General features: G+C 37.8%; 1 protein-coding gene across 3 annotated transcripts in view; it reads right to left on the minus strand.

Moving 5' to 3' along the window:
• Nucleotides 1–23,965, minus strand: part of BLNK (B cell linker) — a 129,824-nt gene that overhangs the window by 82,771 nt on the left and 23,088 nt on the right. Inside the window, exon 1 of one of the 3 annotated variants that reach the window (XM_031956171.1) lies at nt 14,876–15,211. The exons of 1 other annotated variant lie outside the window; for it this stretch is intronic. In XM_031956171.1, coding sequence (XP_031812031.1) covers nt 14,876–14,922 — 47 coding nt within the window. In that variant the 5' untranslated portion in view covers nt 14,923–15,211. Of the gene's footprint in view, nt 1–14,875; nt 15,212–23,965 lie in introns of those variants that run through there. One more of the 3 variants, XM_012540518.3, reaches the window with a different exon arrangement.

Genomic DNA, 23,965 nt, shown 5'->3' on the forward strand with positions numbered 1-23,965 from the left:
AAATCCTTCCCAACCCTGCAGATATTTGATTTAAATGACAATGGAATTCCTGTAAGGTCATATGATCCACAGGCTTTTTTATAAATTGACCTTTTTGTTTGTTTGTTTTAAAACTCAATACCTTTCCATTTTTTTCTTCCTCTATACTTTACTCTTGCCAGAGTTGCCAGCTAGGAGCTGGATGCCTTTGGTTTCCCCTCCTCCACCAACATGCTAAGCTAACTGTGTTGTGATCATGATTGCACACTCCGAGACAGTTCTGTTCACTCCTGAGGACTGTGCCCAAGAGGCTTCCTTCCTGGAGCTTCTAAAGCCACAGAATCTCAGACACTGTCTCCCATCTGGTCTCAAGCCCCTCTCTCCACATTTGGCTTTCGAATTTCTTTGGTTATTATTGTTTTGCAAATAAGAGTGGGGAATGGGTGTGGAGGTAAAGAGGGAGAGAGAGATGGTTCAGAGTGGGGAGTCCATTAGTATAAGGACCTTTGGGTATGGAAATTCTCATCAACGTAGATAAACAATTTTTTGGTAACTCATTCTTTGTTGCCTGGGATGCTGAAGTTAATTTCCCAATTCTCACAGGACTAGTATGTGTCAGAGACAGCACTTGCATTCAGACCTTCCTGCCTCTGAGGCTGCCCTTTGATCCACTCTTCCAAGCTTCCTCTCTAGATTATCCAAAAAAAAGAACCTGCTAAGATTTCTATTCTACTACTGCTCTTTGCGTTTTCACACACTATCTACACCCAATATCCACCTGATCCATACCTTTGTGCACATTTTTTGTGTCCTAGAAACTCTACATCTCTTCTGTTACCTTCTTCTACAAATTATAAGGGACAGCACTGGATAGAGCACTGGCCTAGAGTCAGGAGGACCCGAGTTCAAATGGGACCTCAGACACTTAACACTTACTTAGCTGTGTGACCCTGGGCAAGTCACTTAACCCCAACTGCTTTGCAAAAACAAACAAACAAAAACAAATACTAGTTATGTAAAGATGAAATAAAATTTTAAAAAATTTGTCATTAATAAGCATCATTTACAATGACAATTTAGAGATTACATTGATTCTTTTGTTGGATTCCTAATTTTAAGACATTTCAAGTCTCTCTTATCATTGGTTTTGAATATTTTTTTTTTACCCAATTACTCTTTATTTAGCCACTTTGTACTACACTGTTTGCTTTGTGTGATGGGATGAGCAGGAAAAATGAGAAGAATAAGATGGGCCCCTTATCTTATAGTATCAAGGAATGTGCAGTCTATGAACAATCTATGAATAGTCTATGAACAGTCAAAGATCCCGAGGGGGAAAGATGCCTCGAAGCACAACATGAGTAATATAAAAATGAGGAGTAAAAACAATCACCATTAGTTCTGAGGATGGAGAGACTGCTGAACTGATGTGATCAGAGAAGATTCCATGCAGAGGAAAATTTAGCCAACTTTAGAAAATGATACCAGTATGAGCTTTGTGAGCTAGGAATTACTTGAGTTGGTCTCTTGAAAGATAATTAAAGTTCAGATAGATTGTGGATGGTGCATTGGCCTTGGAGTCAGGAGTCAGTTCAAATATGGCCTCAGACATTTACTTGCTATATGATCCTGGGCAAGTCACTTAATCCCAATTGCCTCTCTTGCCCCCTCTACACCATTCCCCCTTCCTTCTCTACCCCTCCCACCACACACAAAAAAATTACAAATAGCTTAAAAGGAGAACAGGACAACGTCACAAACCACAGCACTGAAGCAGAGAATGCAAAATATCTTAAAGAGCAATGAATGAACCAGTTTAGCTGGAGTGGACCATTTGTATACAAGAATAAGAGGAGAAAAAACAGAATATTTTGAATACCATTCTAAAGGGTATAGACTTTATTCTATAGGCAAGGCAGCACCACTGAGGGCTTTTAAGCAAGGTAATATGACAAATATAATATATTTTAGGAAACTTAATATGACAGAAATATGAATAAAGAGAGAAGATTCAGAGCAAGTTCTTAGGAATTAGCCACTTAAATAGTTAAGAGCACAAGTAAATATCTGTAGGAGAGTGGGAGTAGTTGGAATGAAAAGGAACTGACAATTTTGAGAGAAAGCACCAAATTTCAAGAGAAAGGACCAGGAGATTTGGAGATGGAAAGCATGATTGGAGTCCAATAATCCTATCTTCATATAAAAAATAAACAAATAGACCCAGAGATATGACATGGTATGTTTACACTCACACATAAGTAACATGGATTTGGAGACAGAAGGGGAAAGACTAAAGGAAAAAGACAAGCCAAATAAATCACCATTCAAGTCTAGGTACCTGGAAGAACCAGCATTCATGCCATAAGGAAATCATTTAAAACTGGAGATGATTAACCTGGAGAAGAGAAGAGTTTATAATGGCTGTTTTTAAGTATTTGAAAAGTTCTGAGATATAAAATAGATTAGGCATTTTCTATCTGTCCCCTGAGGTAGAAGTAGGAAAGGAAGTTGCAAAAATGCAAATTTAGACTTAAGAGAAAAGACTTCCTGACAATTAGAACTATCCAACAGAGTAATGGTTTCCCTTGAGATGTAATGGTTAGCCTGGCCCTTACTAGATGGAGTTCTTCAAATAAAGCCAAATCCTTTCAACTAAAACCAGAAGCTCCTGAAGGACAAGACCATTTTCTTGTTATCTACCATAAACCCTAGAACAGTGGCTTGTTTTTAGAGACAGGCAAGAAAAGTTTCTTGAATTATTTCAGGGGAACACTGCAACATGTCACTAATGACTACTTGCCTGCCCAGTCAACAAGTGAAAGACATCATTGAGATTATGTATAGCTGGAAAGGGAGGCAAGCCGGTCTTATAACAAGAATGAGACAACAAATGGATAATTTAAGTGGTACAGAGCTATACTTTAAATCCAAAAAGAGTAGGAGGGAGGTGTTTACTGTGTTGTTTTAATCCTCTATGGAGAATTTCAGCAAAATCCTAGACATGACTTACCCAGGATAAGTAGGTAGAAGACAGTTGGTGGGGGGAGAAAGGGGTTGGAGGAAAGTTGGGACTCGATTATGCAGACTCACAAATTTACGATCATTCAGATTATTGAAGCTTAAAGATGTCTGGAAAACTTGCAAATGATCTTCCCACATTGCTCATGAATGAGGAAAGTCAGAGCACATTACTTGTGTGTTGTAGCTTGCTAACCCCATCAACATACAAAACATCATTATTAAGATAATAAAGTAGTTAGAGAACTAATAGTGTAACAGGAACAACTGATTTATGGGTTACTTCTTTCATTTAACAAATACTTATTAAACATCTACTGTGCAGGAAATGTTTAGATAAAATATGTGCCTGAACTCCCAGAATTTACCATCTAAAAGTTTAAGACCCAGATAGAAAACCTGAAATACGCATATTTACCTCATAAATGCCTAAATATGAATTAGAAAATCTCTTAAGTTGCCATGGTTCTGTATGAAACACACAACTACTAAGTGCTACATGAATGTGAGCTATGATTGTTATTGAGCATGTATAGAATTGAACTATTGTAGGAGCAGGGTTACCAAAGTAGCCACATCACTGCCTCTTCTGAGCTAGCTGTTGGGCTGGGATTACTGAGAAATTAATTTCCACGAATATATCATGCAGCTTCACATTCTGTTCCTTTGCTCCCCAATGTAAATTTTAATTCAGAACTGTCGGAGAGAAACAAAGGGTTTTCTGATGGTAGAATTACAGGTACTATAACAACCCCAAAGCAAAAATAGTTTGGGGCCAGTGGTTGTCTACTCAGTCTCTACTCATAAGACTGGCTACTGAGCTAGTCTTATAATTACCATCCTCTCCGATTACACAAACTACTGTGGATATGGTTTCTGAAAAATATAGAGCGGTATGAGACCAAATGATCTCTAAGTCTGCACAAAATGCAAGTTTGAACTTGAAAATGCCAAAATAGCTTAGGATGCTGATTAAATCTTGGGATACAGTCCTCAAAGATAATCAACTGACAAGATTTGTCTTTTGAAAAATGTGTGTGTGTGTGTGTGTGTGTGTGTGTGTGAGAAGAGAGCAGCATTAAATAGAATTTTGAACTCACCAATTAGAATGTTACAAGAACCAAGATGAGAAGGTAAAGGCAGTTTCCTTATTTCCTCCCACTCTTCCTCCAAGTCCTTCTCTACTCATATGGCTCTACAGGATGAGTAATTTTCTCCCACAGGACTGTGGTCACTGTGGCCCACATAGACTGTGAGAGAAAAGGCCTGACATTTCAAGAACATACATCACTGGAGGCTTCAGGGCTCTCTTGATTAAGGAAAGGATGGCGAGATAATAATAGAGCCAGGGTTTTCTTCTCCCTATGCAAGGTAGGATTGCTCAGCACTTTTTCTCTTTTTTTTGCACAGGAGATAATTACGTGAACTAGTTTCTAGTATTTTGACTTAGCTGGAAGTTTAAACCTGGGGTTGTTAATCGGTTTTGACCATCTAATGAGACCAATGGAACCTTTTTCAGAATGATATTTTTAAAAATATTAAAGTACATAGGATCCAGTTATGTTGAAATAAAGATGTAATTTTTTATTCCCATCCAGGTTCACAGACTATGAAACTGATCCACAGACCCTGTCGGGGTCCTTCAACACCTAAGTGAAGAGACTTTTATCTAAGCTGTTTTGATCTTTTAACCTATCCTAGGCAACAGACTTGGAATAGATCACTAAAAAATCAGTTTGCATCCCAACCAGCAGTATCAAAAAGGAATGCCATTGTTCTAGAGGGGATCCAGATAAAAGAATACATAAACTTTACCTTTTTTAAATGGGGAAAAAATTCAAAGTACATACCTTGCTATGGAAGGTAATTCAACATTGCCTTGATATATGTGAAGGGTAGTACGTTAAAAAGAATTAATGAAAAGCACATGATATGTTTTCTCCACCCTTTGTTTTTTATCCACTTTCTCCAAACATCATATTATACTCAGTTATAGCTTTCTATTATGAGGCATATCTTCCTCAAACCAGAATTTTGTCATTGACGGATATGTCTTTTGTACACTTAGAGAATCTTGAAGAATTAGTTGGGGAAAAACACGTCCCTATACTAATCTCCTTTTCATCATAAAAATGAAAAATGTCAGCTATCTTATAAATTTCATCAGAAGCTTAAATTAAAAATGATGGCAGAGAGAAAATTATCAATGTATTTGCACCAAATTTAATATCATTCCAAATAGTTTGAAGGAAGCTTGAAGGAAGAACATGTACCACACATAAATTTATACGAGTCAAAATAAAAGAAAGAAAAGGAACCGAGGCAAAATACATCAGTTCAAATATCTATTCACAGAAGCATAAAATTTAGGCAATAATAAATAACAATAATAATAACAAGTAGTTATTTATATCGCATTAAGTTTTGCAAGGTGTTGAATATAGTTGATTTTATTTGATCCTTATAGTAACCCTGTGTAGCAGATGTTATTTTTATCTTCATTTTATAGATGACGAAATTGAGACTTAGAGATTAAGTGACCTACCCATGGTCATACAGTTTACAAATATCTAAGAAACAAGAAGGGAAATAGAACAAGGAATGAGAAATTCCAACGCAAAGAGGCAAAGTTGACCTCATAGATAACACTAAGATTTGGAGAGATGAAACCTATAATTAGAATATACTTCTGGATTTGAATACATTATTCAAATAAATCAGAATATATCAAAGAAATTAAGAAAAGGAAGTGGGAAAAGATCATGGAGAACATTTGGTTTAAAGTAAACAGAGGGAGAAAGAGAACTGACTTTGTTATTTATGTATACTATATATCCCTGAGACAGAAAAAAGGAAATAGATGAACAATCTGCCATAGGAGAAGTTATGATGCAAGATTTCAACTATCTAGACATTTCCTGGAATTCTCTGCCAAAAGTAAAGCAATTAATAATTTTTAATTTGCCTTATTAATTCCATTCTTCAAAAAGTGGTGAAATAAACAAGGGGAAATTCTATTCTGAATTTGATTCACAAGGGTTGAAATGATGAGAATCTTTGAAATTAATGACCACATCAAATCATTCTTCTCAAGTGTAATGATTTGGAATGGTTGCTACACCATTGCCAGAATCAGTGGTAGAAGCTGCGTAAGATAGTGATAATAAGGTAGCTGTATAAGGTTTGTGATAGAAAAGGAAAAATAAGTCAGTTAATATGACCCCTAGAAATTGTTTAATACAGATTTCAAAGTAGGTGGATAAGTAGATCCCTTAGGATAACATGTTTCAGGGGAGGTCAATTTCAGGAATGAAATTCTGGAGACAGAGAGGAAAACAATACCAGTGGGGAGGAAAAACAAGTGCCTGATGAAACTAATGTGGATGCACAGGGAACTCACTGACCAAAAGATTTTTTAAATGAAATGTAAAGGGAATGGAAGCAAGAATAAGAAACAAAAAGATGAATGTAAAAATAGTTACAGGGGTTCTGAAGCTCCTGAATTGAAGGTGGCTCGGTCAGTCATAAGGTTTGTTGTTGTTGTTTGTTTGTTTATTCTGTTTTTAGCTATTGAGGGACCAAAAGTGAAAAACAAAAGAAAACATAGAATCCATTGTCTGAATTGTATGCAAAGAAATTAACTGACAAGAGTAAGAAAAGAATTGTTTAATACTCATTTGGTCTCTATTTCCTTTGCCAAAAAGTATCCATATGATGGAAATGTTAGAGCAAAAATGGGTAACTGGGAATTTAATATTCAAGATGAAGAAATCTAGAGAAGTAGCAAGAAAATCAACATAAATCAATGTCACTATAATCAATATAAATCAATAAATTAGAGGGAATAGCAAGTTGTATGTGGTAGATTGCAATTTTGTGTGCACTTTTTTATTTGACTGTTATGGAAATGCTTGTTTGTTCTATGAACTGAAAATAAAATATTTTTTAAATATTAAGAATATATAAGAAATACAAATAAAAACTTAAAAAAAAAAGAAAATCAATGTAAACAACCAATAGAGTTATCTTGATTCTAAGGAATGATTCTAGCCCAGTCATGAGTTTCTTATATATTTACATAAGAAAAATAAATTATATTTATCCAAAATAAAACACAAATGGGACTCGAGGCTGGTCTAGAACATGCCTTATAAGGATTTTATGGCAGTCTCTCCTAGATTCCTGACTTCATTCTATTTTGACCTCTAGAAGCAGTATGCTCCTCCCTGATCTCTGATAATGTTGTCAGTTTGTGAACTCCCTCTTATTCTGCCCTTTGGATCCAGGCTTGTTGAGTCATGCTTGATAATTTTAGTGACCCTTGTTTGCCTTGACTCCTGCAGCCAGGAACTCTCAGACTACCATATGTCCCCCCCAACTTTGGCTTTCTTAGTCTCTGTGCCCTGCCTTTATGTCATTATCTGCTACCATCAGATATATCCCTAGGATATGAGAAATCAAGTCATTCTCTTCAACTCTAATAATTTGGAGTAGTTCCTACACCATTGTCAGGACCAGTGGTAGAAGTTCCATAAGGTAGATAGGAAGGAAAGGGAACTGTCTGCTATTGCTAAAAGAGAGAGAGAGAGAGAGAGAGAGAGAGAGAGAGAGAGAGAGAGAGAGAGAGAGAGAAGAATAGGAGGAAGAAGAAAAGAAGAAGGAAAAAGAGAAGAAGGAAAAGGAAACAGAAGAGGAGGAGGAGGAGGAACTATATACAACACAAACACAGTCTGTTGCCTGGAAATAGTATTCTGCACTCCCTTTTTCTACATATCCTTCAAGTTGCATGATATCTATCTCCATAACTTTTCCCTTTTAAAGCTGCTTGTGATATTAATCTTAACCAGGTTAAAAACATAACTTTTGCAGTAGGAGCAGCAGCAGCACAATTTATCCTGCTCTCTGAATTCCTCTAGGGATGGATGACTATTGCTTGTAAAGTGTAAGGACCTTCTTCAATCAAAGTGGCACTAGGACTTCTGGAGAAGAGATTGGCAGGAGAAAGCAAGCAAACCGTTGCTGAGGCTACTACACAATCTGACAGCTAACATGCTGGTCTTTAAAAAGAAGGAACCTAGTGCAGGGAGAGAGGGAGCCTGGGTCAGAGGGAAGACTACTCCTACTGCATAAAGACACCCAGGGACTCCATGTGTGTAACAATGGACACTTTCACTCCTTGCTACTTTTCCATAGGACGCATTGCCAAAATGACCACAGAAGACACTAAAAGCAGAAAATTTTCCACTAGTGACCTAGTAAGCAAGGTCCCCAGGTCTTCCATCCTAGCAACGACTTTTGTGTGAGTCAGGTACATTTGCCCGTTTCTGATCTGAGCCCAGCAACTGAAGGACTTTTAACAGTTTAACAATAAAAGGTATGTTATTATGATGATTTCCCCTCCCAGTTTTATTTCTTTGGTGAGTGCCATTTGTACTCTTACTATAAAGACCTACAATATCTAAAGTGGTCTCCTAAGTGAAAATTTCAGGCCAAATCCATTTTATGTATTATTCACAATAGAATTATCATTTACTATGCTATGTTATCTGTAATAACATATCTTCCTTTCTCCACTCTGTAATCAGACTGGACCTTGTATTTGAAGGGGAAGGTAGAGCAAAAAATGGTAGAGATTTAATGCCTTTTACTTAGTCTCTTATCTGAATCACTGGAAAAAAAACACTAGCTCAAACTGTTGTTATCTGTATCTCCTGGGATTCCTGGACCAAGTACTCTGATTCCTTGGCAGACTCATTTGTAAGGATTCTTTAGGAAAGGCCCTTTCAGAATGTGCTAGTAGGGAAGAAAGGGCAAACCCAAGACAGTGGCTGGAGCTAAGAATATAATGATCATAAGGTTATGATGAAGGCCTGCAGGAAACTCCATAAATAGGACATACATTTGATGACACGGAAGTCTTCCTGCTTCTGACACTGGGATGGATCCACACTTGGGGAAGTGACCAGTGCCTTCTCCTTCTTATGATCTTGATATGACACTTTCTTAAAGAAATATGAATGGGCAATAAGATTATAGATTGAAAGAAGGCTTCAGAGACAGGAAGATTTGGACTAAATCTGCTTCTCTCACATACTAGCTATGTGATTCTAGACAAGTCATTTAATTTTTCTAAGCCTCAAATAATTCTCTAAAGACTATAAACTTCATAGAAGGACCCAATAGACATTGACAGGAGTTTCTCACTGGGAGTTCCCTATACCAGTACACTCATGGTTCTGACCTTAAAAAAAAGTGAATATGTTATTTCACTGAACTATCACCATGCTGTGAAAACTGATGAGTATGAAGAATACAAAGAATCTCCAAAGACTTTTATGAAAGTAGGCAAAGAGGAAAAAGTCTTAACTAATAAAATAATTCATGCCTCTCTAAACTGCATTCTAGACTTTCTCTACCATGCCCCAGAAACATCTTCAACTTGAAAACAAGCTAACTCCAATCCTGGAATTTACACATTGGCAGTGCCTACCAGTCCAATGGTCTCTTTCTCTGATTGGATGCCTCCCCACAGAACTGCCTTTTAAGGAGAGCATCCAGGTCCTCTGTGTTGTCATTCCTCTCCAGATTGTGCCTCACTTTCTCTTCTCTGCTCCCTTGTGAGATTCCCCTCCCTGACTCATTTTTGTTTTGTTTTTTGTTTTATATATATATATATATATATATATAATCCTCCACTATTAGATTGTAAGCTTCTAGAGAGCAGGGACTATCTTTCTTTCTGCTTGTATTTGTATTTTTAGCATTTAGCACAGTGCTTAGAACATACTCAGTATTAAAAAAAAAAAACTATTAACTATTATTAACCACAAAAATGGAGGGCACATAAACTATGTCTGTAAAAAGAGAAAAGGGGACTGAAAATGAACAAAGAATTATGATGGGAACATTTTGAGGAAGTGAATAAAAAGTCATACTTTTGGTTGAAATTTTAAATGTCAATAATTACCAAGCAAGTTTAATGGGCTGTACTGATGGTCAATATTCAGTTTTTAAATAAAAGGTTTAATAATAAAAATTATTTTATAAGAAGATTACTTCCTTTTAAGGAGTCTGGAGTGCTGTCTGAATTGATTACTCCTCTTTAGGCAACAATCTACATTGGTTCCTGGCTTAAAGATTTTCACTCTAAACTTGTGATCTTGCTCAAGGGGAGGCTCCCCGGGCCTTTTTCTGGTCTGGCCCCTTTCTGGTAGGAGCTTCCTGAAGTTTGTCCTTTGCTGGCACAATCACTTTCATTACTTAAGAGGGCTTATCTGCAGAGTTAGAGGCCATTAAACTCTCTCTTCTGGCTCACTTTTGCCAAAGTGGAAGAAGTTAGATCATACTATTGGCTCTGAGGTGATTGGATTTCATGAGTTATATTTTTTCGGTGAAACCAGTGCTTACTGATTCCTAATCTGTTTCTGATCTACACTATTTCCTTACCAGGAAGAAATATTTCCCTCATCCTATATAGTAATTCAGCTTTCTTTTCTTTTTAAGTCACTTTGATGTAGACCCTTGTCAAAAGTTTTTTGAAAATATAAATATTCTTTTCCATGGATTTTTCTTTATCTATGTATATTTCCTTCAAGTAACTTTCAATACTTATATTAGACTTCGTTATATTTTTGTGAAGTAATAGGATCAAGAAAAATCCAGCTGAACCTTGAATGTACAGACCATTTGAATTTTTAACTAAACATATCTGCTCTAATGCATAGTTCATCATACCATAAAATTATTAATTATAAATCACACTGAATACTAGTTCTAAGGGTTTTTTTTGGATATATTGAATTAACCTGGAAGGGAAATACCTGTTTATTGGCTCACCAATCATGCCTTCTCTGTGCCTGTATACTGACTTTTTGTAGTATGTATAAATACCTTTGTTTTGTGTTCATGGATAAATATGTCCTTGAGGGGTGAAACAAAGTGGATCTGCCTGTTCACCTGTCTCCATGTATTCCTGGAGATGATGGCATGGCCCCAGATTTTTTCCATGGGGAAGTTTCCCTCCTGGTACAAAAGCTGCCCAGAAAAGCTCCAAAGCTCTTTTCAGCTCAAATTTCTGTCATCCATACTGGAGCCTTATAGGAGTCCTAATTCCTCTGTGCCTTTTCTCCTGTGTCTTCCCCATCTTTTTAGCTCTGCTAAATATACCCATAAGATGGCATCCATCACTATTCACTATTATTAACATCTATAAGATCTTCTAGCTTCTAAAAAAACTAGAAAAGCATTTTGCTAATGCCTTTTAATTTTTTTTTTTACCATCATGTGCTGGCAAAGTAGTACCTCATCCACACACACCCCCAATTTTTTTCAATTATATGTAAAGATAGTTTCCTATTTTTATAAGATTTTGAGTTCCAATTTTTTTCTCCCTCCCTCTTTCCCTCCTCCCTCCCCAAGACAGCAAGCAATCTGATATATGTTATACATGTAAAATAATTTTAAACATATTTCCACATTAGTCATGTTGTAGAAGAAAAATCATAAAAGGGAAAAACCACAAGAAAGAAAAAAACAACCAAAAAAGTGAAAACACTATGCTTTCATCGGCATTCAGACTCCATAGTTCTTTCTCTGGATGTAGATAGCATTTTCCATCATGAGTCTTTTGGAATTGTTTTAGATCGTTGAATTAGCAGGGTAGTTTTTAATGGAGAAATTTCACATTTCTAAGCAAAAAAGTAAGTTATTTGTTAACTAGAAACAAATATTAAAAGTGAAAAGAATCCCTCATAGAGAAATGCTTTTTAAAGCTATTGACTTCATTTTCATTTAGAGTAATCACTTTATTATAACTGAAATGTAATATGTTTAAAGTTGCAATTCCCTGTCCTTCCCCCATCTCCATTACCTACTTCACTTGAAACCCAGAGCAATCTGTAAATTATATTTGGTGTTTCAAAAACTGATATAACAAAATTAAGTGCCAGTGCTAGCCCAGAATTCTTGCATTATTTACCCTGAATTACTGATCACCTAGAACCTATGTAAATTGAGCAAACCTTTTATTGTCTCCATGGTTTAATTTTCTTATTTATAAAATGAAAAGGCCACCAGTTTTCCCTTATTCACAATGACATTGAAAACCAACTCTTTAAAGTTGTTCCCAATGACCTCCAAAAGTAGAAATATCATTTAATTGGCTCAATATTTAATCTGCACCATTTTCTTGCTTGACAAGTTATGTGGAAAGGAACAGATATGATAAATATAATGAAATATATAATACATGGAAATACTTAGGTAGACCCGTCCCATACCTTAACTTCAACTGAATTCTCAACTTAATTGGTTCTTAATTCAGCAAAAAATGTAAAAATCAGTTGCAAATAACATGAAAATAAGTAAAGCACATTAAGTAGCATGTTTATTTGATGACAAGTGGCTATATTTTTATCATATACAATATGTATCTGTTTAATAAAAGGTATGTTATTATGATGATTTCCCCTCCCAGTTTTATTTCTTTGGTGAGTGCCATTTGTAGTCTTACTATAAAGACCTACAATATCTAAAGTGGTCTCCTAAGTGAAAATTTCAGGCCAAATCCATTTTATGTATTATTCACAATAGAATTTTCATTTACTATACTATGTTATCTGTAATAACATATCTTCCTTTCTCCACTCTGTAATCAGACTGGACCTTGTATTTGAAGGGGAAGGTAGAGCAAAAAATGGTAGAGATTTAATGCCTTTTACTTAGTCTCTTATCTGAATCGCTGGAAAAAAAACCACTAATTGATGGCTATAACTCACATGCTTCCAGATTAATCTTCTTTCCACTGCTCAACAACCTTCAAGGATACTCTATTGTACACAGCAGTTGTGAACCACAACCCAGTTGTGCATCAAAACATTTCCATGGATCCACATGATATTACTGTGAGCACCCACTGATTAAGAATATCCAAAATGATGTAACAGTACTTAGTGTTCACACATGGGGAGGGGGTATTTGATAATTAATAGCTTCCCTATTAATTAGTGTTTTGCAGCCCATACAGTCTGGAAAGGACTGACCTAAAGGTAAATTAGTCCAGGTTCTTTATCGTCTTTTGAGACTTCAACCTTGCCTCCTACTATTCCCTACCTAGAATTCTCTGGAAAGATCAAAGGGTCTTATTTTCCTGTCAACACTTCATGTCCATGCCTCTGTCCATTTTTTCTTTCTAGTTCCCAGAATTCTCTCTTCTTCCTCTTTTCTATCTTAATCCTACTTGTCCCTTAATATTCAGCACAATCGCCACCTTCAGGAAGTCTTCTCAAAATTTCTTAGTCCATTCCAAACATTGAAGTATGACAGGATTTGTGGTCTGTAACACTCACATTTGCATTTAATCTACTCCTGTCTGATCAATTCATGTATGGCTTGTCCCTTTTATGAGATGTTAAATTCCTTGAGAGAACAGGATCTACAGACCCTCTACTTTTTAACCTCTTTTCCTTCCTTCTACCTTCATTGTAGCATTCTGTTAGCTTATAATAGGTTTTCAGTAATTACTATCAAACTGAATTACTGTCATTCCTGAATTAGTATTAAGAGACATAAAGGCCCTCCATAGTCCTAAGGTCTGTAGAGTAGTCTAGTTTTATTGAATTGCCATGATCTTTAGCAATGATTATGTTGTATAGACCAGAGCATCCCTAAGATGAGGAGAGGAAGATTCCTAATATGTAATTTCATCATAAAATCACATGTGAAATTTGATAGAACACACCCCTCCTTAAAATGCCTCTCTCTCTCTGAACTGTAAGCAATAATTAGTGAATCTTGTTGATGTTAGAACATTCTTCTATAAAAGCCTTTAAAACCAAAGCTTGGAATTGTCTTTTCTACAGTTTATAAACATTTTCTTTTACGAGACCTCTTTTGATCAAATTTATTTGATTACATTTAGATTTTTTTAAAAAACCAAACACTACAACAAGATTTTGGCTCCCTGATTTTAGTTAAACTGGTGTAATGGAGGGAAAACTGCATTTTATCCTAAAATTAAAATACATGAATATTGAAAGAGCCTGTAATGAAAAGATGGTAACCCATCTAGAATTTACATGGAGGATAGATGACTTGCACAGGATCACAAGCTTGGTAAATTTCATAATTAGAACTTGATTCCAGATTTTCATGTTGCCAAATCCATTCAGCTAGCAGCCTCTACCATCCCAACCCATGTGTCAAATGTATACATAGCTGAACCCATCCACCAAAGAACACAATCTAGCCACAGAACTAGAATCATTATAAAAATAAAATCAATGAGCCAAAGCTTCTTTGAGAATTTCTTGGGATGAGAGTGTGAAAAGTAGCATTTGAAAAATATCTAAGTCTCTTTAGTTTTTACTTTGTATTGTCTATCTTTGCTCTTAAAGTGGCTGTGGACCGAAAGCCACTTAGCAGATCCACTTGAACAAATATGAAAAGAAACCATTATCGATAGAGAAGAAGAGAGTTGGGAAGAAAGATAGATAGAAGAAAGGTAGATAGAAAGGGGGGGAGAGGAAGAAAATAACATAGATATATATTTTTAAAAGATAGGTAGGAAGAAAATAATAGATATGTAGGATGGCAAAAGAAAGAGAACGACATGAAAAAAAGATGGGTAGGAAGAAAACAACATGGTGTTTGTTTTTTTAAGATAGGTAAAGAAGAAAAAACTGGCAAAGAAAAAATAGGTAAAGGAAAAAAAGACGGAAGAAAGAGAAAGAAAAGACAGAAAGAGCAAAAGGGGAAAGGGAAACAGCAACAAATAAGTAGAGAGATTAAAAACGATCTTTTCCCTATGGGAGTTGTCATCGTCTTTAGATGACAAGAATTTAGTATTCAAAAGTGAAGAACTCGACGATCGAAAACTCACCTCAACTTCTGCCCGGCTGGCACAGCTATCCTATTAAGCCTCTCCATTTCCCTGTTTCGTTTCCTAATGACCAGCTGGAGCAAAACCCCTCCGGTGCAACCTCTCTGTCTGGGCAGCACTAGGAAGTGTGCCGTAGAGCGTCCAGGTAGGGGTGCGCCCGGGCGGTCTCGCCGGGCAAAGTGACTCCGGGTCCGGCCGCAGCGCTCCCCTCCTACCCCGGGAGAAGTCAGACTCGCCGGAGCGCACAGGCAAGTTTCATGTTGCTACACCGTCATGTGACCTCATCGGCCTTGCCCACTCTCTTGGCATTGTGTAAACTTCAGTTCTGAAACTGATTGGACATGCAAATCCCACCCCCCACCCCCACCCCGCGGCCCCCCGGCCGCCCTCCGCCCTCTCTCACACTCTGAGATTTGTAACCAGAGCTGGGGAGGTCTCCCCGCTGCCCATCACTTCCGGCCGCCGACACTGAGGAGGGGGATGCAGGAGGCGGCGGAGGGTCGCTCTGGAGGGCTGACAGAAAGGTGGGGCGGGAGCGGACCCCGACTCCCTCACTTTTCAGTGACTAATCAATCCAAGACTCAGAAAAATCAAACGGGGACCGAGCTCGCTGAGTTATTGCTAACTTAGTAGCCCTAACTTAATGGCCCTGAGTTAGTGGCACTGCTGGATTTTTTTTAAAGTATGTCTATATAAACCAATATCCTTTTATATGCAGACGACATTACTCTGATCTTCCCTAAGCCAAATTAAATTTTCTAAAATAATATCAAACAAACAAATAAATAAATAGTGGCGATGGGAACAGTTAACATAAGTAGCTAATTGAGCCAAAGTCCAGGAGAAGCATTTGAACTGAATTGCCCCCCATCTGTTTTATGACAAATTAGGGGTTTTCCTGCTGGCTTGTAGGCAATGAAATAAGATTATGCAGGCGGAGATGTGATTTTGTTTTTCCTCTTGTATCTGGATAGAAGTAAATTGAACTACCAATTGCTAGCTGTATGTCTCTTTAAATTTTTTTTAAAAATAATACCTTTTTATTTTCAAAATACATCTAAAAATAGTTTTCAAAATTTTTCTCTCCCCCCTTCCCCAGACAACAAATAATACAATATAGGTTAAACAGGTGCAATTCTTCTAAACATACTTCCACATTTATCATGCTGCACAAGAAAAATCATTATCAAAAGGGGGGGGGGGAAGATGAGAATACAGAATGTTTCAAAGACAAAATTCCACTATATGCCCCCAAAGGAAATCTTGAGTTCCCCCAAGGAAAGGGATTTTCATTTGAAAGGGCATTCATTTATGCCAGGATGGGCACCTGTTCACCAGAATTGAATGGATGGCACTTTTCTAATCTACAAGCACTTGGGCCAAGACAAGGGCCCACTTCTGCCTACATTTGATTTTAGTTTCTACCACCTGTGCCCCACTGAGAGCTGGACTGCAAAGCGAGAGGGAGGGATTGGGGGATGCTACCCTGTTTGCCTGGAAACTGAAATGGGGAACCTCATATCTGAGTAGGGTTAAGCCAGTGCCTCCTAGTTCTGAAGCAGGCCTGGGTGTAGAAGGGAATGCAATTATAGGGAAGAACAGTTGAAAATCACACTTAATTTTATTCCTCCTGAAGGAGTGAAAAAGTCATTGAGATCCCTATTCCCAACTTTTTTGCAGAGATGGGAGGATGATTTAGCTTAAAAAAATTTGGGGGAGAAGAAAGGGGAACTACAGCCCCTTTTCCATTTGGGGATATGTTGCCTTGAGACATAGAACCATAGATTAAGATCAAGAAGGCCCTCAGGTAGCCCCCTCATTTTACAGTTGAGGAAATCTCTTGAAATTTTTTTTTTCCCTTCCACATCTGCTTTGCATAGCTTTGACTAAGAACATCTTACACTTACTATTGAGATAGAGGGCTCTCCTTTTTTTGGTGATGAATGTGTGTGTGTGTGTGTGTGTGTGTGTGTGTGTGTGTGTGTTTAATATATATTCATTTTCTTCCCTTAGAACCTGTTTCTGGAATTAAAGGATGGGGGGAAGAGAAATTGTATTGAATAACAGAGAAGAAGAGGCGTGGAAAGCTTGTCTAAGAGTTTCTAATTCTCTTCAAGGAAATTTGGAAGCTAGAGGCAGCCTTGCTTAGTCATATCCAAACTGCCTCATTTCTTGTTCAACCAGAAGTTCAGGAGCACAGTGGCGTTTCTGAGGGTGGATCGCTGTTGGCTACCTAGGTTATGAGCAATAGAAAGGACCGACAACTTAAAATTGCTAAGCTAACCATTTTTGAACAGTCTTGCTTTCTGTCCTGCTCTCCTCCAATTAAAGAAAAAAGAAAAGATTGCTTTCATGTGGTTTTGAGGGAATACAAAGTCCTGAAACTGGGTTTGAAATACATAAAATGCTAAAGAGAAGTAGTTAATAAGTTCCTCTAGGGAAGAGACTTCTGAGGTAACATCCAGAATGGAGAGATTGCTGGACACTTTAAAGGTACCTAAATGCTCATTGGATTAAATTGTTGAAAAAAGGTATTAACTATACCTACCACATTTGGTTGTTGTATTGCATAATTTTTCTGAACAGCTTCTCTTCCCTCCCCTCTTTCATTTTGATTCTTTGTTATGTAATATGACTCTCTGGTAAGACAGGAGGATAGGATGTATTGAGAAATAAAGGTGACATAAAAACCATATCTATCAATGCACATTCTTTTTTTAAAGAAATAAAAGGTAAGAAAGAACTTGCTGGTCAGAACCCCATTGCAAGATTGGGCATAGAAAGAGAGAGACAGAAAGCAAAATTTCAATTAATTCACTTTGAGAAAGAGTCAGCCAGCCTCCCTAAACCAACTCCTCTGCTGAGCACCTGTAGAAGCAGCCTATATTTCCCCAGAGAATGAAACCTGATGCCGAAGGTTGCACTTCTGCTTTTTATTTTTTGCCTTCATTTGTCTTTCTTATTTTTACTGTTATATGTCCTGATTGATGAAAATGAAAGTCTGAGTTTTCAAATCTCCAGTTAAGCATGGAATGGACTATGTTAAAACATGAACGAGCATCATAGGAGACTATCATCCATTGCAGCCATCTTTGATGATCAATCAGCAAATCATGAAAATAAATTTAGAAGACACCAGAAAATACACTTAGCAATCACAAGGTAGAAGATCCAATATATACAGGTGATCAGCTCATATTTCCATCTGAACAGGGTTGGAGACATATAATCCAAATTAATATTTATTGAGCACCTTGTATATATGCAAAACACTGTGCTAGACATCTTCGGAGGATATGAAGTAACACATGTCCCTGCCCTCAAGGAACTTTCAATCTAAGAAATGAACTTTGAAGCTATATCTTTATAGTCTTTATAAATTATGTATAATTGAGTGAATTGGATAAATGGAATTAAACTATAATTTTGATTTTAAAGACAGGTTGTTTAAAATTTGTCCCAATAATAAAATGAGCTTTGATTGGCCATATAGATTAATATTAACTTATTTTTTTAAGTTTTTATTTATCTTATTTTTAATTTATGGAATAAAATAAACTTTTCTATAACAAAGCATAACTTTAAAAAGATGATTGCTCATGAAAGTGGAAATCTATTATGTACAGCTTACTACTCCCTTTAAACATGATAATTATGTAAATTTTTTTCTTCCTTTTTTCCCCTCCCTACCTTAGAGACGGTTACTATTAGACACAAATATGTGTATATGTGTATTTATATATTTCCTCTGTCTCTCTCTACATACATATGAATCTATAAGTACACATACACACAGTGCTTTATGGGCTATTAAATGTTTTAAATATTAATTTTACAAATATTAAAATATTGTTTATATTAATATAGATGCAAATGAACATACATTAACTTATAGTAAACCTCCCAATGAGAGATAGTCAGTACAAATATTATAGTTCAGATTTTATAGAGCAGAGGAAACCAAAGATCAGAGATAAAGAGTCATGTCCAAGGTTTGTTAGCTGTTAAGTAGACCAAACAAGACCAGAAGCATGTACCGAGCTTTTCCCACAAGGCCAGGCTGCTGAATACACTGTTATTTGGTTCCTTGAAACCAGTAAGAGATCCAGGGGGAGCTGAAATGAGGCCAGTTTGCATCTGAGCTTGCTTCTAAGGCCCCACCTGTCTGCATGCACTGCTGAATTACTCACACCAAAATAAACCTGGCCTGGAAGAAAAGGCCCAAACAGGGCCCACATCCCAGCTCTGCCATTAACTTGTTATTGAGCAATTCACCAAGCACTTGGAGTTTGTTTCTTCATCTGTGAAATGAGGGGGCAGGGTTAGAGGAGCTCCAAGTCCCTTGACGGTTCTAGCATCCTGTAGTTCTGTTGGGTGACCCAATTCCAGCTGGGTAGACAGTTTTATGGCCAAACAAAAATCGCACATTTTCAGAGCTGGGGCCACTGCCTCATGGAGGTGGGGCAAAGCTCCCAGAAGATGATCTCTCTCACTCTTCCACTCCTCTTATGGCAAGAGGCTCAGAACCTTGCTTCAACACTATCCTTGGAAGCTGGGTCAGGGAGCCTGGCTTCAGCTAATTTTGACTGAGGCAGAAGGGGAAGGAGTCTTCTGGAGATCTTGTTTGGAAGGTCAGCAGAAGCATGACCTCATCTTTCTTGTTGTTTAGGAGCCCGACAGCTCCCACCCCCGCCAGGGACAGCTTTGGGGAAAATGAAGAAGTAGGCAACATTTGTCTGCAGGGTTCTCTGCTGTTTGACTTGCTTCACTCCTCCAAAACTCATGCTTAAACATTATTACAGTCTTTTCATGGAAAAGATGAAAAAAAAGTGTTTTGGTTTTTTTCTCTCACTTTTCAGGAAGTACTTTTGATTAATTGGGGTTATTTGGTGCAATATTCAAATTACATTCTGCTCCCTTCTCTGTCCTTCCCCTTTCATTTTTTTTTCTCTCTCTCTCCTTCTATTTCATTCTCTGCCCTTCTATTTCATTCTCTAGTTCTCCTTCCTTACTAGCTTGCCTTCTTCCTCTCCTCATCCCTTCCCTTTTGCTTTTTATCTTCTGAGGAGGAGCCTCTTACCAGACTTTTTAGCTATAGCATCCAAGATGGTAGCTCTTGGTGCTGACTGCTGGAAAATTTCCTGATCAAAGACCTGTCTGGAAGGAGAGAAGTAAGCAACAGGAGGAAGTAGAGGAGTTCAGTAGGATAGTGAAAGGAGAACTGCCAACAGGGAAAAGGGGAGGGAGAAGAGAAAGAGAAGGAAATGGAGTAGACAGCAAGCATTTTCACTGTCTAGTTTTAAAGGGCACAATTTTTAAAAAAGGAATATCCACTGTAATTTCAATAAAGGGAGGAGAGAGGAGAGGTGACCAAGTGAAAGAGAATATGTGAAGGATATTATCTAGGTAAAGGACACCATTTTAAGTTTATCTGAAAAATAAGTAAAGTAGTTCCCTACTTTATCAATAATAGCAATTTAAAATTCTGTGGTTGAGGTGAATATTATGGGCCTTAATTCTCTGAAGCAGTCAAAGTCCCATTGACCAAGTGCACAACAGTAACTCATTGTTGGGACAGAAATCTCTCAGTGATATAACAAATGAAACAGGAAGTTTTTAAAGAACAGGAGTTTTTAAATTTTTTGGTAGTCTGATGAAGTGTGTGGACCCTGTCTCAGAATAATATTTTAAATAATTTAAGAAAATGCTAAATTTCACTCAAGAGTTAGTGAATACAATGATGTAACTTTCTTGGCATCCATGTTCAGGGACTCCTGGAAGAGGACTTTCTTTATTTCAATTCCACAAAATGTTTATTAAGGACCTAAGAATCATATTATCCTGTGCTGACTGCTGGATATGCAAGGTAAGAACAGACTTCAAAGATGATGAATTTCTTGTTCTCTAAGAAGTTTGACTTTGCTCATGGAATTTCATAGGACCTAGAACATAGAGCTGAAAGGACCACAGATTCAGAGGTCATTCAGTCCACTATCCTCATGTTCAGTATCCCAAGGACAAAGTTCATGTGTCCACAGCAATATTAGTCCTTTGTTCCTTTTTTTTTCTCCTTTCAAATGCTAAGCATCTTGGGAGGAAAGAGCAAGAAAAAGTTTATCAGGCATTAGTGATTAGCTAATTAGCATTTTAAATGTACTTACTGTGTGTCAAGCAGTATACTAAGTTCTGGCAATACAAAGAAAAATAAAAGATAGCCCCTATCCTCAAGAAGTTTGCAGTCTAATGTGAGGGAGGAAGGAAGGAATGAAGAGTGCATGGAAACACCTATGTACAAACAAAATAATACAAAATAAGAATACATACAAGACACACATACACAGAGAGAAGATAAGTTGGAGGTAATATATTGGAGGCATCAACATTAAGGGGGATGAGGAAAGGCTTCCTACAGAAAATGAGATTTTAGTCAGGACTTGAAAGAAGCCAGGAAAACCAAGAAGTACAGGAGAGACAGAGAGAGAAAGAGAAAGATACAGAAACAAAGACAGAGAGAGAGAGAGAGAGAGAGAGAGAGAGAGAGAGAGAGAGAGAAAGAGAGAGAGAGAGAGAGAGGAAACAGAGAGACCAAGAAAGAGACCAAGAGTAGAGAGTTTCCGTGTCACTGGTTACATAGGAGGGCTCAAGGAATAAGAAGAGTGGAAAAGTAGAAGCTCCCAAGTTGTTGAAGGGCTTTGAGGGCCAAGCAGAGGATTTTATATTTAATTCTGTGGGCCATAGGGAGCTACTGGCGTTTGTGAAATAGGCAAGTAATATGGTCAGATCTGTGCTTTAGAAAGATGAATTTGATAGCTGAGTGGGGAATGAGACTAGGGAACCAATCAGCAGGCATAGTCCAGGGTTTGAGGAGGGTGGTGAAAGTATCAGAAGAGAGAAGACAGGGAACCAACATTCCCCCTTTCCAACTAGAAATAATAAGGAAACAGATTTCAGCTCATTATAATACTTTTCTAATCAGTTAAAAAACATTTATTAAATGTTAAGCAATGCTAAGTGCTGGTATACAATGGTTAAAAATGAGACAAATCTCTCAATGTCTCCTACAGTCTAATGGGGAGACAATGGGACACACACACACACACACACACACACACTCACACACACACTAAATAGAAAACTAATGGGAGGTAGTTTGGGAAAAGATCCTATTAGCCGCTAATGGGGGAGGAGAGCAGATGGGAAAAGACTCTAAATAGAAGATAGCTATTGAACAGAAACTTACCATCTCCAAGAGGAGAAAATGCATTGGAAGACTGGTGCAAAAGCCCATATGTGGATCCTATGTGCAAAAGGCTAATTGTGCAATATGGCTCGATCACACTTTGTGAGGAGGGAAGGATTGTGTGAGAAGGAGGGACCAGAGTGTGAAGAGTTTTAAACATTTATATCTGATCTGGACAGAATTCCCTGAAAATAGGACAAGTGCTTAGGAGGTGGTGAACTCCCAGTCACAGGAGGAGTTTAAGCACACCCTGACTGGCTGCTTGTTGAAGTTCTTATTGAAGAGATTCGGGCTCTGGCCTGGCTTTGACTGGATGGTGAGATGACTAGACGGAGGCCCTTTCCACACCACAATTCTGTGATTCTTAAAACAAAATATTTTATTTTTCCATCTCTTTTATTCCCATTATTTCCTCTCTTCTAGTCAGAAAGGTATCGCTTTCTCAGTTAACTGGGTTTTACTAATGTTGAGATCATCCAGGATGGCGGCAAGTTCAGGAGATGGCAGAGACCCACGTCTGGGAGAAGACTGCCCGTGTCGCTGACCATACATGTGGGAGCAGCCTCTTCTCACTGGGCTTTTAATTGGACCAGGACACGTCTCCCAAACCAGAAGAGTGCAGTGGGGCAGTATCTAGAAGGGGCAAGTGCTGTTCCTCACAGCATGATGCCTGCCCAGAGGGGCATGTGGGGAAGGCTTCTCTCCCCTTTTCCTTTTAGGCTCCGGAGCCATGAGAATCAGGTGTGGGGTTTGTTTTGTTTGATTTATCTCAAGCACAAGTGGCTGAGACCTTGGACAGGGAAACTGCTGCCAGCCTAACAAAGAAGCAGGGCAAAGGGCTTGCCTTTGGAGCTTGAGGACCGAGCTATACAGGAATTGAGTTCAGACATAAATCTAATCTCCCTGTCCAGAGACTGAGGTGAGAGAAGAAGGGAGGCATTATGTCCCCCAGTTATTAGGGAAGGGTATTGTTACATTCTTGCTATAACTTTGAAATAAATATTCTTTTGTAACTGCTACTTTGTTAAATGCTTAAATGGGACAGGGGTGGAGGGAACCCCTAAAATTGAGGGAAAATATTTGGTGTCTTGAGCTACTGAAAGAGACTAGGCACCCCAAAGCCTCCTTCCTTGGGAAATATAACCTATTGGCCTTCAGGCAGTAGAGGCCAAGGGTCAGGGGAGTCACTGATATACTTAGAACAAAGAATAAAAAAGAAAGGGGGGGGAACATATTTCAGACAAATTAACCAATATAGCAACAAAAGCCAACAGTATATACAATGTTCCATGACCAAAATCTTGACCTCCGCAAAGAAGGGAGGGAAGTACATCTTCATTCTTATTCTTTGATGCTGAGGTTGGTTATTATCATTAAACAGTATTTCATGCCAACATTTGTTGCTATAGTTGTTTCTACTTTCATTTTTAGAGTTACTGTGTTTAATTTTCTTGAATCTGCTTACTTTGCTTTACATCAGTTCATATATTCTCCCATATTGGTTTATATTTTTTCATATTCATAATTATTTTAATGATGTAGCATTATCTCATCTCTGGAATTCTTTAAAAATGAACAGAGCCCCAGATCTCCTGCCACCACCAAAGTTACCAGGCACGTAACTCATTGTGCTTGACTATGGTCCTACCTACTCTGAGTCTAGGGAATGGTGTTCAGAAGGGAGCCTTGCAAGGGACCTGTCAAGACTTGGGACAAAGTCCTGCAAGGATCTCTGAGAATCCACCATGGTGGTATCTACTTCCCTTTCCTTAGGAAGATGAAGGAAACCGGTTGCTTCTCATACCAACGACGTGATCTTGTGCAGTGAAAAGAGAAGCTAGTGCAATGGA

This window comes from Sarcophilus harrisii, chromosome 2 (assembly GCF_902635505.1).
Source record: "Sarcophilus harrisii chromosome 2, mSarHar1.11, whole genome shotgun sequence".
Classification (NCBI taxonomy): domain Eukaryota; kingdom Metazoa; phylum Chordata; class Mammalia; order Dasyuromorphia; family Dasyuridae; genus Sarcophilus; species Sarcophilus harrisii.